The sequence below is a fragment of the Engraulis encrasicolus genome, unplaced genomic scaffold (genome assembly GCF_034702125.1).
Source record: "Engraulis encrasicolus isolate BLACKSEA-1 unplaced genomic scaffold, IST_EnEncr_1.0 scaffold_1020_np1212, whole genome shotgun sequence".
Classification (NCBI taxonomy): Eukaryota; Metazoa; Chordata; class Actinopteri; order Clupeiformes; family Engraulidae; genus Engraulis; species Engraulis encrasicolus.
The window spans coordinates 1-15290 of NW_026944483.1; the positions used below are offsets into that span (position 1 = coordinate 1).

General features: G+C 39.9%; 1 protein-coding gene across 1 annotated transcript; it reads left to right on the forward strand.

Annotated features, from left to right (window-relative positions):
• Positions 1-3647: 3647 nt before the first annotated feature.
• Positions 3648-15284, forward strand: LOC134441958 (pyruvate dehydrogenase (acetyl-transferring) kinase isozyme 4, mitochondrial-like; the record flags this gene model as incomplete). The annotated part of the gene is made up of 6 exons (XM_063192341.1): positions 3648-3725; positions 5592-5668; positions 6985-7083; positions 9127-9237; positions 10397-10510; positions 13257-15284. Coding segments are annotated over 6 exons (623 nt in total), but the record flags the coding sequence as incomplete, so codon positions are not given.
• Positions 15285-15290: the final 6 nt, after the last annotated feature.

Consider the following 15290-nt stretch of genomic DNA (forward strand, 5'->3'; position numbering starts at 1 on the left):
AATGGTTAGGTGTTTTATCTACGTTCAGCTAACAGATTTCGACTATGTATAAAAATGAAAAAGTGAGTGAAACCATTGAAGTTTGACAACACAGATAATTTACCAAGGACATTTATCAGTAACTTTCTTTACTGTAAATTCATATACAGAAAGTAATGCCCATATATCACAGGTTTCTCATAGGTTTGGCTCATTTCTCAAAACAGAGATAACATTCTCAAAATAACATGGACAAATGCCAAAGCAACTAGCAATTGTTCAAAACAGAATGTCGTTTGAAAAAATGTCATGAAATTAGCCAAATAACAGAGGAAACTGTAGTATACACGGTTGTAAAATTATTTTCTACTAACTAGTAAAGTTACAATACCATCTGACCTGTTGAACACTGTCATGAATGTACTATGTAATGAAATTCCTTGAGTGTTTTGGGAATTGCGTAGACCACTTTGCATATGATGACTTACACAATGAAATAATGCTGACGTGTTTTGGAGAGGGCAACCATTAGACTGAGAATTGTCTAATTCGTTTAGATAAGCAAGGTCAATTTATTTGGAAAATGTGCTAAATGTATGCTGAATGTGTCAACTGAAGGGTATTTGTACATATCCATCTGCAGAGATGTACTAAACATTTGAGACATGTACAAAGCATTTGATATCTGATGAAAGCAATGAAAAATGCCATTCTGTTTTGGGAAATTGCAAGTTGGTTTGGGGATTTGTCCGTGTTGTTTTGAGAATGTCATCTCAGTTTCGAGAAATTAGCCAAACCAATCGAGAAAAACTGTAAAGGGACACTGTGCAGGAAATGGTCAAAAAAGGTACTGCAACTATGCTGCTCATTGAAACTGGGCTGCCTATTGCCAAATTTGATCTTAACATGAACGTTTACTAAGTAATAAACAAATATTTTCTACTATGGTCCAAGTACAGTCATTTTTGCAGCTAAAAATGGCTATTTTTGGAAATTCAAAATGGCGGACCATGGAGAAGATCCCCCTTTTCAAGTATGAAAAGTGCAATTTTTCCAGTCATAATGAATACTTAGAATTTGATGGTGGTGGTAAGTATTCATGAAAAAGGTAACATTAGTGAGTGGGCAGCATGAATTCTGGAAATGAACAACTAAAAATCTCACACAGTGTCCCTTTAACGGTATAATCTTGGTCTGGATTACATAAATTCTGATGTCATAATTTACCACCAGATGTTGGATTTGGTTCAGGCTGATCCAAACATGTGCAGACTCGACATCTTGAGATAGCTACCGGTAGTTTTTCAGTGCAGTTTCAGTGCACAGCCAAACCCTCGTAATGAAATGTAGTGCACAATAGTGTGCAGGCATGGTTTAGCAGGCTATATCGGGAAAACTATAATCTTAAGAAGCTGTTTGCACATGAAGTTTATGTATATTTCTGAAAACGCATTGGTTTTGGCCTCTCATTTACACGTTAAAGGGACACTGTGTGAGATTTTTAGTTGTTTATTTCCAGAATTCATGCTGCCCATTCACTAATGTTACATTTTTCATGAATACTTACCACCAGCATCAAATTCTAAGTTTTCATTATGACTGGAAAAATTGCACTTTTCATACATGAAAAGGGGGATCTTCTCCATGGTCCGCCATTTTGAATTTCCAAAAATAGCCATTTTTAGCTGCAAAAATGACTGTACAAATTTGGCAATAGGCAGCCCAATTTCAATAAGCAGCATAGTTGCAGTACCTTTTTTCACCATTTCCTGCACAGTGTCCCTTTAAGAGAGGTTTAGACAGCGCTGGCTCAGTACTGGTTTCAAAAATATCCAGTTTAGGAGGCTAAAACGTACCTGTCACAATGAAGTTTTTATTTTTATCCACGTGTCGTATCTTTATTTCTTTACTGATCAGCAGCATATGGGTCATCTCCACCACACTTTCCAGCTGTGCTGTGCGAAAAAAAATCCATTCGAAAAATCAAAAAAAATCATCAAGCTGTACCAGGCTAAAGCACAAGTTTTTCCATCCATACCAGGCTAATCCACATGTTTATCGGGCCACTGTATATTGCCAGGCTATGTTTCAGTGTCACTGAAATGAGATCCAACAAAAACAAACAAGCATCCAAGTTATGTAACATAAGATACTGTAGATGAATGTTATGGGTGCATCCATGCCATTGCACACACATTACTGTAGATGAATGTTATGGGGGCATCCATGCCATTGCACATACCAGTGTTTCCCATACATTGAGGAAACTATGGCGGCCCGCCATAGTTTAAATTTGGCCGCCATAGTTTCCGAAAATGTTAAAAAAAAAAAAAAAAATTTTTTTATTTTTTTTTAATGATTTCCGTTTTTGTTAAAAACGATTTGAATTACGATTTCCTTCGCATTTTCCTCCTGGAGTAAATACATCCTATAGAGAAAACCACAAGTGCTTGAAAGACAGAGGGATCAAAAGCCTAGTCAAGTTGTTGTAGTTAACTTGGGTTTGGGAACAATAAAAAAACCTTGAGAGAAGGGACAGTTGGGATGAGTTTACTAACACTCCCCAGGCTTTGTTTTACAGTTGTAATGAGTTAGGTGACAGGCCTTCATTGACACGGCAGAGGAGACATAGGGCTGCATATAGAAATGAATGTGTAATGAATGTGAATATAGACATAAATGTGTAATATGTTGTTCAGCCCTTTTAATGGGAGGAATTTTGAAAAACTGGCCCTGTGACCAGCACCCCTCATGTAGAATGTGTACGCCTATGTGTGTGTGGGGAAAAGGCACAGCCTACCCTCTTAGACCCTTTTTGTCTATGCGTTAACAATTTCACAGTATACAACTCTTAAATTCTTATCTCTGCTCCTGTTTTGTTTTATTATTTTTTTCATTACATAGACCCCTGCATGAGGGATGAATGAAACTGTGTTGTAAACAGAAATGATTCACTGTACTGCATTTTTTTCGTACTACTAATATCATGGGAAAAATGTTATGTAGCCTTCTTTCTCAAAATATAAATGGCTGAAATGCATTTTGCATTTACACTGCGTGAATAAAAAAATGGGTTAGCATGACAGACAGTCTTTTTCAGACGCTGCTCATGCTAACCCGAATCACACCCGAGAGTGCATTTTTTCTACAAAATATGAACATAGCTGTTTGCTTGTACCCGAAGACCTTGTAGAAACCAATTGGGATTTGAGCGCACTTTCTGGGAAAAAAGTACTAGTAGGATAAGATGTGTGTGGGAGTCAGTAGGACAGTGTAACTTGCATGCTGTTGCTCTCACACATTCAATACATGGATAACTGGTATATCCACATTCAGAGTGTGTGTGTCTGTGTGTCTGTGTGTCTGTGTGTGTGTCACATCTATCCATAGAGACTACTGGACTTATTATTCTGTATATCATCAATCTTGCCAATCTACAGGATTTTTTTCCAATACTGTTTGGATCTGTAATCCTTCCCTGTGTGATGATCCAAATAAAAGTCATAAATTCTGTGTGTGTGTGTGTGTGTGTGTGTGTGTGTGTGTGTGTGTGTGTGTGTGTGTGTGTGTGTGTGTGTGTGTGTGTGTGTGTGTGTGTGTGTGTGTGTGTGTGTGTGTGTTTGTGTGTGACTGTGTGTGTGTTTGTGTTTGTGTTTGTGCTTCCCCAGATGCGTACGAGACTTCCAAGATGCTGTGCGAGCAGTACTACCTGACCTCCCCCGAGATGGAGATCAAGCAAGTGAACTGTGAGAGCCTTCTTCTCAGTCACCCCTTTCACTTAGTCTTTGTGTGCTGTGTGTGCATGGTGAGTCTCGAGCCGAATTCAGACCCAATAATTACTGTTACTAAAGCAAGAAAAAACAAAAACCCACACCACACACAGACCCATCGTGTCCCATTCCGCTCCTTACCATCCTCCCTCCCTAAATCTTATTATAAATCTTATTTATACTGTATGTTGATCCATATCCAAAATGTCCCAGACACCTCACTGATCCTGCCCGCAAAAGGCTCTCCACTCCTGGGCATGAATTCAGGAGAGAGCCCCCTGAGCTCCAGACCAACGAACCACCTACATACAGGTGGAATTTCACACACATAATGGTGCTCGTAATTATAACCAGATTAATCACCCCTACGGTAGCTGCCTGTTGAAATTGGTAGGGGTGGTTTTCATTTGAAGAACACACCCTTGACCTCATCATAAGCGTCCCAATGCCCCCTTGACTTCATCATAAGCCTACCAACACCCCCTTAGGCTGTAGAGCCCCCATTGAGAAACACTAGCTCATCCAGCTGCATGGGCATGGACCTGCTCACTTTCAGGTTGACTTTAGCTGTCAGTAGTTACTTTGTTTGTCATACGTGCAGCCTGTTAACGACCAATTTAAAGTTGCGAGTGCATGCTATGCCTCTTTTGCATTGGTGACGACTGCCAGTGCAGACGGGCAACTCTTCTCACTGCATGATTTACTTTTAGTAATTCTGTGCATATGACAAATAGAACTCTCGGTTTACTAGTATCCTTGTATCCTTTTCATGGTGTAAATTGGCTTCAGTAAATTTAGTCTTCAGCTTGATGTGGTATGAGAGATTACAGCATGTGATGACACTTACACAAACAACTGGTTAGCCTTCATGTTTACATCAAAGCCCAAAAAGAGAATGATGAAGCGAAATGATGATGTTTTGTATTGCTTTGTCTTGTTTAGTCACCTGTTGACTTAATATGCATTTAGTGCTGATGTGAGCTTAATTTTAATAACTTCTACCACTACTTTGTCAGTCATGTTACTTTTTTCTGCACTGCAAAATAATATGCCAAATACAATATGTTGAATTTGGTTAATACTGGACATTGAAGTTCCTCCCCTCAGTCTTACCTAAAGGGATATTCTCAAAATGTGTTTTTTTTCCTCTTTTCCTTATCAATGATCAGCTCAGACTAAGTGTAATGGGAACATGACATACAGTACATGACAGTTATATTTTCCCAGTATTTTATAGTATTCATAAACCCATGGTCTTATTCATTAGCAGGCAGCGAACTACTGTAAACTAGATAGCCATATGCTACTAGCTCGTGTTGATTTTGGCTCTGCTCCATACGGTAGATATGCCCCTGTGTGCATACCAGAGTCGCTGTATGTGATTGTATGTACGTATGTGTATCTGTCTCCTCTTATCTTGCAAACTGTGTACATTGTTGGATTTCTTTAAAGGGACACTGTGTTAGATTTTTAGTTGTTTATTTCCTGAATTCATGCTGCCCATTCACTAATGTTAGCTTTTTAATGAATACTTACCACCAGCATGAATTTTTAACTATTCATTATGAGTGGGAAAATTGCACTTTTCATACATGAAAAGGGGGATCTTCTCCATGGTCTGCCATTTTGAATTTCCCAAAATAGCCATTTTTAGCTGCAAAAAGGACTGTACTTGGACCATAAAAGAAAATATTTGTTTATTACTTAGTACACTTTCATGTAAAGATCAAATTTGCCAATAGGGAGCCATTGTAGTTTCAATGAGCAGCATAGTTGCATTACCTTTTTTGACCATTTCCTGCACAGTGTCCCTTTAAAATCGGTGTTCTCCTTTTATTGCAGCCAAAGCTGCCGACCAGCCTCTGCATATCGTCTACGTTCCCTCTCATCTATATCACATGCTCTTCGAACTCTTTAAGGTAGGATGTTTCGGTAACACTTTATTTTAGGGATACATCTATTATCACTAATACACACAATGCCCCTGTATAAGTAACTTGTCAGGCATGTACTAAGCAAAATCAAACATTTGTTAGGCATGTATTCGCAAATGTCTTGCTCATGCACAATAAGGGATTTATTACCAATTTAGCCTTAGTGAGGACCTAGTAGGCCTTAGCGTTTGCTTAGTACATGCCTTACAAGTTACTTATGCAGGCATTAACATTGTATTTATTAGTGCTAATAGATGTATCCCTAAAATAAAGTGTTACCGATGTTTCCCGCAGGCAATTATCGTTCATGTGATCTTTTCTGATTTTCCTAACCTGCATGAAATGAAATTAGAAACTGTAGAACCTGTCTCACCATAGCAAACTCTGTGATGCACAATGTGCTCCGATTATTTTTTGTCTCCTTCTTTGATCGTCGCCAGTCAGTCAGACTATTAAAGGACAAGACCGTTTTTTTTTGTAAGCGGGCTGTTATTTATGATCTAAAATACAGTTCTCTAATCACCCGTGCAAGTTTTTGCGACATCTGGTGCATCATTTTCCTGACTGGGTCTACTGCATTTTGGTTTTGGGAGTGGGGCGACTCCCAGGACGTGTCGTTCAGACCCTCTTGTGAGCTCACCAAGCTGAGTGGAAATATACAAGGGTCTGGCGAGAGTCAGGCTAACAAACACAGTCATAGGATGTTCAGCCAAGGTGTTTGGGTGGGGTGGGGAGTGTGGGGGTAATCCTTCTCTGTCTGCCTTAGGGCATATACCAGGATGGCTCATTCACTCAGCCCTATCAATGATTGATGACTGGATTTGTGTTTGCATTAGCCAAACAGCTTATTATTAATCTTCTCGTTTCCCACGTTCTGTATCATGTTATCAGAGCATGGTCTTTTAAAAAAGGAGACAAGCAGACATCTTGTACCCATAGCTTCTCAGTATGCTGTTCAATTTGTGGAGTGATTTGTTTTTTAGTGAATGAAACATAACGTTCTTTAGTATGTGTATATATTTCAGTGCAAGGAGTTAGCCTATTACAATTCAGACATATTGTTTAGGTAAAAAAAAAAATACTGAAGCACAAAGGTGTAGTTTGTACTTGTAATTCAGGGGTGCGTTTCTGGAAAGCGTAGTTGCTAACTATGTTAGCTACTTTGTTGGTTGCAATGCAATTTTCCATTGGCAACTACCAAAGTTGCTAACTGTTAACAACTACGCTTTACAGAAATCCACCCCAGACTTGTGTCATGATTGCAAATGAATATTTCCTTGCCTGCTGTCTACTGTGTCCAGAATGCCATGCGTGCCACAGTAGAGACCCATGAAGACAGCATCACTATGCCTCCTATCAAGGTCCGAGTCTCCCTAGGACACGAAGACCTGACTATTAAGGTGAGTCCCATGAAGATTCAAGATTCTTTTTATTTGTCCCGAGAAATTTGTCTCGGACATACACAGTCTGCAGCATAACACTCAACATAACGCCACAAAAAACAAACAAACTAAACAAACAAAAGTGCCATTGTTGAATGCATCAAAGATGGGCAGGAGGAGGAGTACAGGGGACTGGTGGAGAACTTTGTCAAATGGTGCAGAACCAACCAGCTGCGGCTGAACACCACCAAAACCAAAGAAATGGTGATTGACTTCAGGCGAACCACCCCACCCCTGGTGCCTGTCTCTATAGAGGGGGAGACTGTGGAGACAGTCTCCACATACAAGTACCTGGGTGTTCACCTGGACTCTAAACTGGACTGGTCAGCCAACTCACATGCACTGTACAAGAAAGGTCAGAGCAGACTCTTTCTGAGAAAGCTGAGATCTTTCAATGTCTGCAACAGACTCCTGCAGATGTTCTACCAGTCTGCCATGGCCAGTGTGCTCTCCTATGCTGTGGCATGCTGGGGTGGCAGCATTAGGAAGAGAGATGCTGGACGGCTTGACAGGCTGGTGAGGAAAGCAGGGTCTGTTGTAGGCACAGAACTGGACGCCCTCACAACCACAGCCGACAAGAGGACACTTAGCAGATTGGACTCTATTTTGGACAACTACAAGCACCCACTGTACCCAATCTTCGACAACCAGAGAAGCCTGTTCAGCTACAGACTGCGCGCCATCTCCTGCAAGACAGACAGGCTGCGTAAGTCCTTTGTACCCAGGGCCATTCAGCTTTTCAACATTGCACAGAAGGACACACAAAGAGAGATCATCATAGGGGACTGGACTGCATAAACAGATCCCACTCCTGCACACTCTATTTTACCTGGACTCTCTACCCTTCGACTCCTTTTTCAGCGGAATGCACAGCTGCGTGTGTGTGTGTGTGTGTGTGTGTGTGTGTGTGTGTGTGTGTGTGTGTGTGTGTGTGTGTGTGTGTGTGTGTGTGTGTGTGTGTGTGTGTGTGTGTGTGTGTGTGTGTGTGTGTGTGTGTGTGTGTGTGTAGAGACTCAGTTGGCGATGTGTGTAACCCCCCGGACTACTGATACTCCTGGACTATGTACACTTTATTTTTGGGGTGTGTGTGTGTGTGTGTGGGTGTGTGTGTGTGTGTGTGAGTGTGTGTGGAGTGACACAGGGGGTGACTTGTGTCTAACCCCCCATCTCTTTTTCTAAGGAATACAATGGACATTGTACTAGGCAGAGAGACTATGGACACTCCTGGACACTTTATGGCCACCTTGTCTTGGCTACTATGTGCCACCTAGCTAAGGCACATGTGAACACTGTGGACACTTTACACTTTATATTTTTGGTGTGTGTGTGTGTGTGTGTGTGTGTGTGTGTGTGTGTGTGTGTGTGTGTGTGTGTGTGTGTGAGAGAGAGAGAGAGAGAGAGAGAGAGAGAGAGAGAGAGAGAGAGAGAGAGAGAGAGAGAGAGAGAGAGAGAGAGAGATGCCTTGGCAATAAGTATGCAACAGTGAGCTATATATGATTATTTTATGTGTAAATATGTGTGTTATGTCTTGTGGACAATGTCTTTATGTCTTTATTTATGTGTGTATGCTACTTGACACCTTAATTTCCCCCTGGGATCAATAAACGATACTCTACTCTACTCTACTCTACTCTATCTTATATACAGTGCCCTTGTAGACGCCATTTACATATGCACATAAGCATCCACATACATACAATCAATCAATTAATCAATCAAAATGACTTATATAGCACATTATCATACATAATTGTCATTCAATGTGCTAAAGATAAGAGAAAGAGAAAAGAGAAGAAAAAGAAAATATATCGTCTTATAGATGGTAGATAATTAACTATCACCTAAGGCAGATGAGAATAAAACTGTTTTATAAAACAAGATACTGTTGGGGCAGTTCCAATTAGATACGTATACTACAGTATACGTACACTATTAAGGTGAGGTACCCAGTTCAATATGCTCCCAGACCTACTTGCGACCTGTTTTCTTTCTGTGTTTCAGATGTCTGACAAAGGCGGAGGTGTTCCCCTGAGGAAGATAGAGCGTCTCTTCAGCTACATGTACTCTACTGCCCCCAGCCCTGTGCAGGACAACGCTCGAAATGCTCCTCTCGTAAGCCTTAGGACCACTTTTTTTGTTTACTAAACAAACGTCTGTCGGAAGGCTGTTAGTCTGTTGGAGTAGTGCAAAGGTGCTCTTTGGTCAAACAGCTTTAGCAAAGCATGAACAGGGTACAAGGGCCCCTCTGTCTCCGTCAATAAAGAAGACAATAATTAGTGTATAAGCTAGCTCATGATTCATTTAAAGTGTTGTAAATTAACTGGAAACAATATCTTAAGGTCTAAATAACTTCTCAGTATGGCTTTAAATCATGTTCATTAAAAGTGAAGTCAGTTGAATAACACTTGACCCATTATAAATTCACTATGGAGGCTTGTTATCTTGACCTTATTGAACCTCTTACATAAGCGCTGTGTTTTCTCTCTCTTACTCAAGTGAGTGAAGCTACGTGTATATTTCAGCACTGCCACTGTTTTCCGTCCAAGGAGCCAAAATATCAATCAATGTTTAACGACAAGTTACAGCAAGTTAGCAGAGGCTTGCAAAGTAGCTTGTTTACAGGGCTAAAAACATTAGCACTGTTACCCATTAGCTTGTCCACATTACCATTCCCTGTGATTCTTGGGTATTCTCTCTGCTTGGCAGTGTATGCAGAGCAGATGTTCCCTATAATATACTGCATATAGTGGTCTGGACAATATGGATTAAGTGTGTGCAGATATGTGAAACGTGCTTGATCTGTAATGTGTAATATATGTGTGTGCATTCAGATATGTGCTGTGTTCTGACCAATGCGTATAAGCCTATCTATATGTAGGCTTACAGATAGTGCAGATGTCTGATACACAACAAAAAGGCAGTGTTATCAATTCAACACTTAAAGAGATGATTTAAAATCTTTTGTAATGCATTTTATTGCGTTTGTGTTTGATCTATGCAATAATCTGCTCTTCTACTCTAGATGATTTAAAATCTTTCATAATGCATTTTATTGCGTTTGTGTTTGATCTATGCAATAATCTGCTCTTCTACTCTACTCTATTCTACTCTACTCTACTCTACTCTACTCTACTCTACTCTACTCTACTCTACTCTACTCTACCCTACTCTACTCTACTCTACTCTACTCTACTCTACTCTACTCTACTCTACTCTACTCTACTCTACTCTACTACTACTCCGCTCCGCTACTACTCCTCTACTGCTACAGGCAGGGTTCGGCTACGGTCTCCCCATCTCTCGGCTGTATGCTAAGTACTTCCAGGGAGACCTGCAGCTCTACTCCATGGAGGGCTATGGAACATCTGCAGTCATTTACCTAAAGGTACTACAATAGCAGGGAAGCCAACGGGCGGGGGGGTTGTTCAGTTGTCCCGGGGAGAGAGCGGGCCCAGAAATTGAGTCCTCATTATACAAAAAGCGGATTCCAAAAAAGTTGGGACACTTGGCATTTTGTGAATAAAATCTAAATGCTGGCATTTTCAAAACATTCAATATGTTAATAAGGTAGAGCATTGTGTACAGACAACATATCAGTTGTTAAAGCCAAGCAGAATGATTGTTTTGGGGCAATTATGTGATCATTTAAAATGTCACCCTTGCAACAAATTCCAAAAAAGTTGGGACAGGGCCAATAAAATGCTTTTTATGTTGGATAAGACTAAACACAACACAAGGGAGGAGACTTAACATTTAAATACTTTGACTGATGGCATGATTTTATTTAAAAAATAGATATTTTGATGTGCTAGACATGATTTCAGCAGCTCAACTGATAGGTGTGTTCTTCGACTTGTTTACCTTCTTGTTATGCTTAATACGTGGCATATCCTCACTGCAAGAAAACAATTTTGTCACCTGCTTACTCTTATGATGGAACCACACTGTTGGAACATAGTAGAGATTGAAATGTCCCATCATTATGGGGCAATGTCTAAAGGCTGTGCTCCAAAATATAATGCCTTTGTAGCTATGTATGCTGTTTTAAAGTCTGAATATATCGTTCAGCCCTCATTTCAATGCTCTACATGAGTAAGAAGACCATAACCAAGGCATCTCTGCACCCCTTTACTATCATATATGCAGTCTTTCAGACTGACAACTAAATCAAGCTGAAGTATTCATTTTCTTCATAACCTGGAGGGTGCATGACTCCATGATTTTAAAAAAGAATGAAATATTTTCCATTCTGTAATCAGAGGACAGTTTCACGTGTCTCCTAGGTCCATCTAGAATGAGCTTTGCCACTTGCAGCACTGTCTAATGTCTGCATCATGTGCCTTAATCAAGTGTTGTGTTTATGGTCATTTTTTCAACAGCTGTCATTGTTGGAGTGTCATAGTTTGCTTATTGACGATGGGTATGTCATGATCTCATAACTCGTGCAATGATTTCACAGAACTCTACATTACAGAAATAGGCCTTATATGCCAGCAATTTTGAAAATGCAATGTTTCTGTGTAATAGATCAGTAATTAGTCCCTCAAAATCTTCGCTTCTGAGTGCCACAGCCTCTCTGTGACGGTATTTTATCTGTGCATTCATGTTGGCAGTCAATATAGTTCCTTTCAAAATATTCCTCCTTGTGTTATTTTTAGAATTATTCAACTATTACAACATTTTTTGGCCCTGTCCCAACTTTTTTGAGATTTGTTGCATGGGTCGAATTTTAAATGACCACATATTTCCCTCAAAACAATGCTTTTGCCTCATTTTAACTGTTCCTATGTTGACCTTGTGCCATTGTGCATCTTATGCATGGATTGAATGTTTTGAAAATGCCAGCATTTTGATTTTATTCACAAAATACGAAGTGTCCCAACTTTTTTGGAATCCGCTTTGTACATTGCGTGTATTGAGGCAATGAGGTGTGTTGTCCCCCCTTTCCTATTGTTCTATTGATTCAGAAGTAATAGTTCTGCAAGACTTGCTTTCCATCATTCCATCAGAGTCTGCCTTTTTTGCTATGTGGATTCGGTACAAACAAACGTGTATCGCGAGTCAATTAGGAGTAAAAAAAAAATGCTTCCCAAATCATATGTAGGGGGGTCGTGCTAGCTTAGCTACATACTGCCTCCCAGAGGGAGTCTGAAACAAGAAAGCACCTAAAGTGAAAAATAAGACCATTTACCTCCTTAATAACCCAGAGCAACGATTTCAACAGTATGTAGCACCAAAATAGTGGCATACTCTTTTAAGATGACTTTGTCCCGAGCCAAGCCAAGGCTGGCGGCGGCCCTGAAAAGTAGCATTATAATTACACGTTACCTATGCACTCCGTGCCTTGTGGCACATAATAATAACATAGGACTTTTGAAGGAAACATGTTTTTCTGTTTTTGTTGTTGTTCATGATATTAACCATTTAATTACAGTTGAGAATGTTGTGTCTACACTGTAGCCTCTTTGGAGATTTACCTGCCAGCAGGCTTGTTCACTCAGTCTTCGCTAAAAATGCGCAACTACATCATAACACTGCTATGACAATACAGAGAGCCTTCATAAACAGATAGAGACATGGTCATTACAATTTCGGTCACAGTAACACAGTAACAGTATGCAAGAGGCTCTGCACAAAGACCACCTTATCTTGGTACCACACTGTGTAACTGTGTAATGGGACTGATCAATTCTAGCTGTGCACATGATACAAGGCACTCATTTCCAATAATTTGATTTTGTCTAAAGACTTGGAACTGGAAAATGTAGCGAATGTCTGTACTGAAACCATGGGATGAACTTATAAACATTTCATGCAGATCCTCTATTATAAACCTGTTGTTACCAAAATGGTAAAAAAAAAGATTACTTAAGACTCTCTTTAATATCATAGCATTCTTGTTATCATGTACGTGAGTCTTTCCAGCAAACGGTCATTTGGATATCCAGTGAGCCCATTTGCTCCAAAAGTGTGTAGAAGTTCATCTTGTTTTTTATATTGTAAACCCAGTCTTGGACAAGGGTTTAATGGAGACATGTGATCTGCATATCTGAGAAGGACAAAGACATTCTTGTCTGATCTGAAAGGAGAAATAATCAAAACAATCCAACTCTCTGTGTTTGACTTTCCAGGCCTTATCCTCAGAGTCTGTCGAGAGGCTCCCGGTCTTCAACAAGTCTGCCTTAAGGCATTACACGACGACCACAGAGGCTGACGACTGGTGCATCCCAAGCAAGGAACCCAAGAAGCTGGGGAAGTACGAGTTTAGTGTGTGATGATGGACAGATAACCGTGTTTGATGAAGGAAGAGGACAAAGTGGATTCACTCCCTATATCCCTATCACCCTAACACGAGGACTTAAGCATGCTAATGGCCTAGCTGCTTGGACTCTGCTGTTTAGTGTCTAAGTATCTTTTTTTAACTAATTACCCATTGATGAGGGAGGGGGGTGCTAACTAGTGTATTATCGATTGTTAAGACAGAATGTAAGGTTTGACAGTTGACAAGCGAATGTCATATCAATCATTAACTATCAGGGCATTTTGGGATTTTTTTTTCAAAACAAAAAAAGTTCCATTCATGGTTTTCACGTGTTTGTAACCATTTCAAATTTCTAACTTTTTATACGATGACTAACATTTTTAACACTATGATATACAGTAGTTTGCCAACCAAATTCAGAAAATAAGCTTGGTATTGTCTGACTAGATATTTTCACAGTTGCCTCAATCATTTCTATCATTTCAACTATGGGGGATTCACTCTTTGAGAGTGTGTCACTGAATGTCACTGCGGAAAAGTATTTTTCAATGCCTGAGCTTATAAAGCAAGCAGCATAATGAAGTCCTGTGCTTTTGGCATGTCACTGTGTTCCCTCTTGTGCTCTAATCACATTCAGTGTTGCCAGATTGGGTGGTTTCCTGCCCAATTGGGCTGCTTAGGATGGCCGTCTGCGGGTAAAAAATATTTTTTTTGCCATTGGAAATCAATAGAATTGGGCGGGATTTTGTGCTTGTAGGCGGGTTTCGAGCATTTTTTTGGGCTGGAAATCAACAGCCTCGTCTGGCAACCCTGATCACATTTCTGATGCCTCTAATTTATATTTTATTTCCTCATCAGTTCAGCTCAGTGTCAGCATGTTTGGTGATGTTTTAATGGTCTTGAAAAGAACCAGAAAGACAAACACTGAAATTCAAAATCCCAAGATAGCTGTTCATCTAAATACATACGCCATTAACAGCAGTGCAAGGATCACATTGTGTGCAAACGGCCCGCATTATGCAGAAATGCCAAAAGTTAGTATTGTGTTTTTACTAATAAATGAAGAAAAGATGTTGCATGAAGTCCAAACTAATAATGATACGCATGTTGTGTAAGCTAACAAGAAGAACAAATATGTTTTGTGAGTAGACTATGGTCTTCACTGAAATGTTTTTTAAAACTACATTACACCAGCAAATACTGTACCACAAGCAGCCAGACTTTGACCATGCTGGTTTTAGGATAATATTCCAACCACCCCTGAATACAAAAAAGGGACGGACCTAATATAGATTAAATAGTGGTTCCACATTATTGCTGAAGTACTTTTTTTATGAACTCAACAAGCATTCATATTGAAGACACTCCGTGTTGTATTTATTTAACTTAATATTTAAACGCTCTGCGTTAGAGGCCAATTGCCATTATAGTGCTTCTTCTACATGAGACTAGTCTCCAGCAACAAAGTCAGGGATCACGGCCATAAGTTTCAGTGTACGGGCCAATGTACTAATATGTAGAGGTGACTGAAATGCATTTGGGATGGAAACTGTTCCAGAAATTGAGGCTCTCAAGCCAGAACAAAATGTGTTTTTTGTGGAAGGAAAACGTGCTATTGGCCTCCATCCTGCAAGCTTTGGTTAACATAAATGCAATTTGCCAAGCAGTAGGCTAGTAATGGCTGAAATGAACCCGCCCATGGTGGAGCGAATGAATGTCGATGCTGTGGTTTCAGGCACCTGTAAAAACAAAACAACTGATGCGTCTGGTATTATGTAGCATCTACCTGAAGATACTAGACGTCACATATCTACGATCCCTTATTCCTGGGATTGAATAGCTTCCTGATTAGTTAAGAAGCTTTAGTGTTTGTTAATTTGCAATTTTCAATATGCTAGCATCT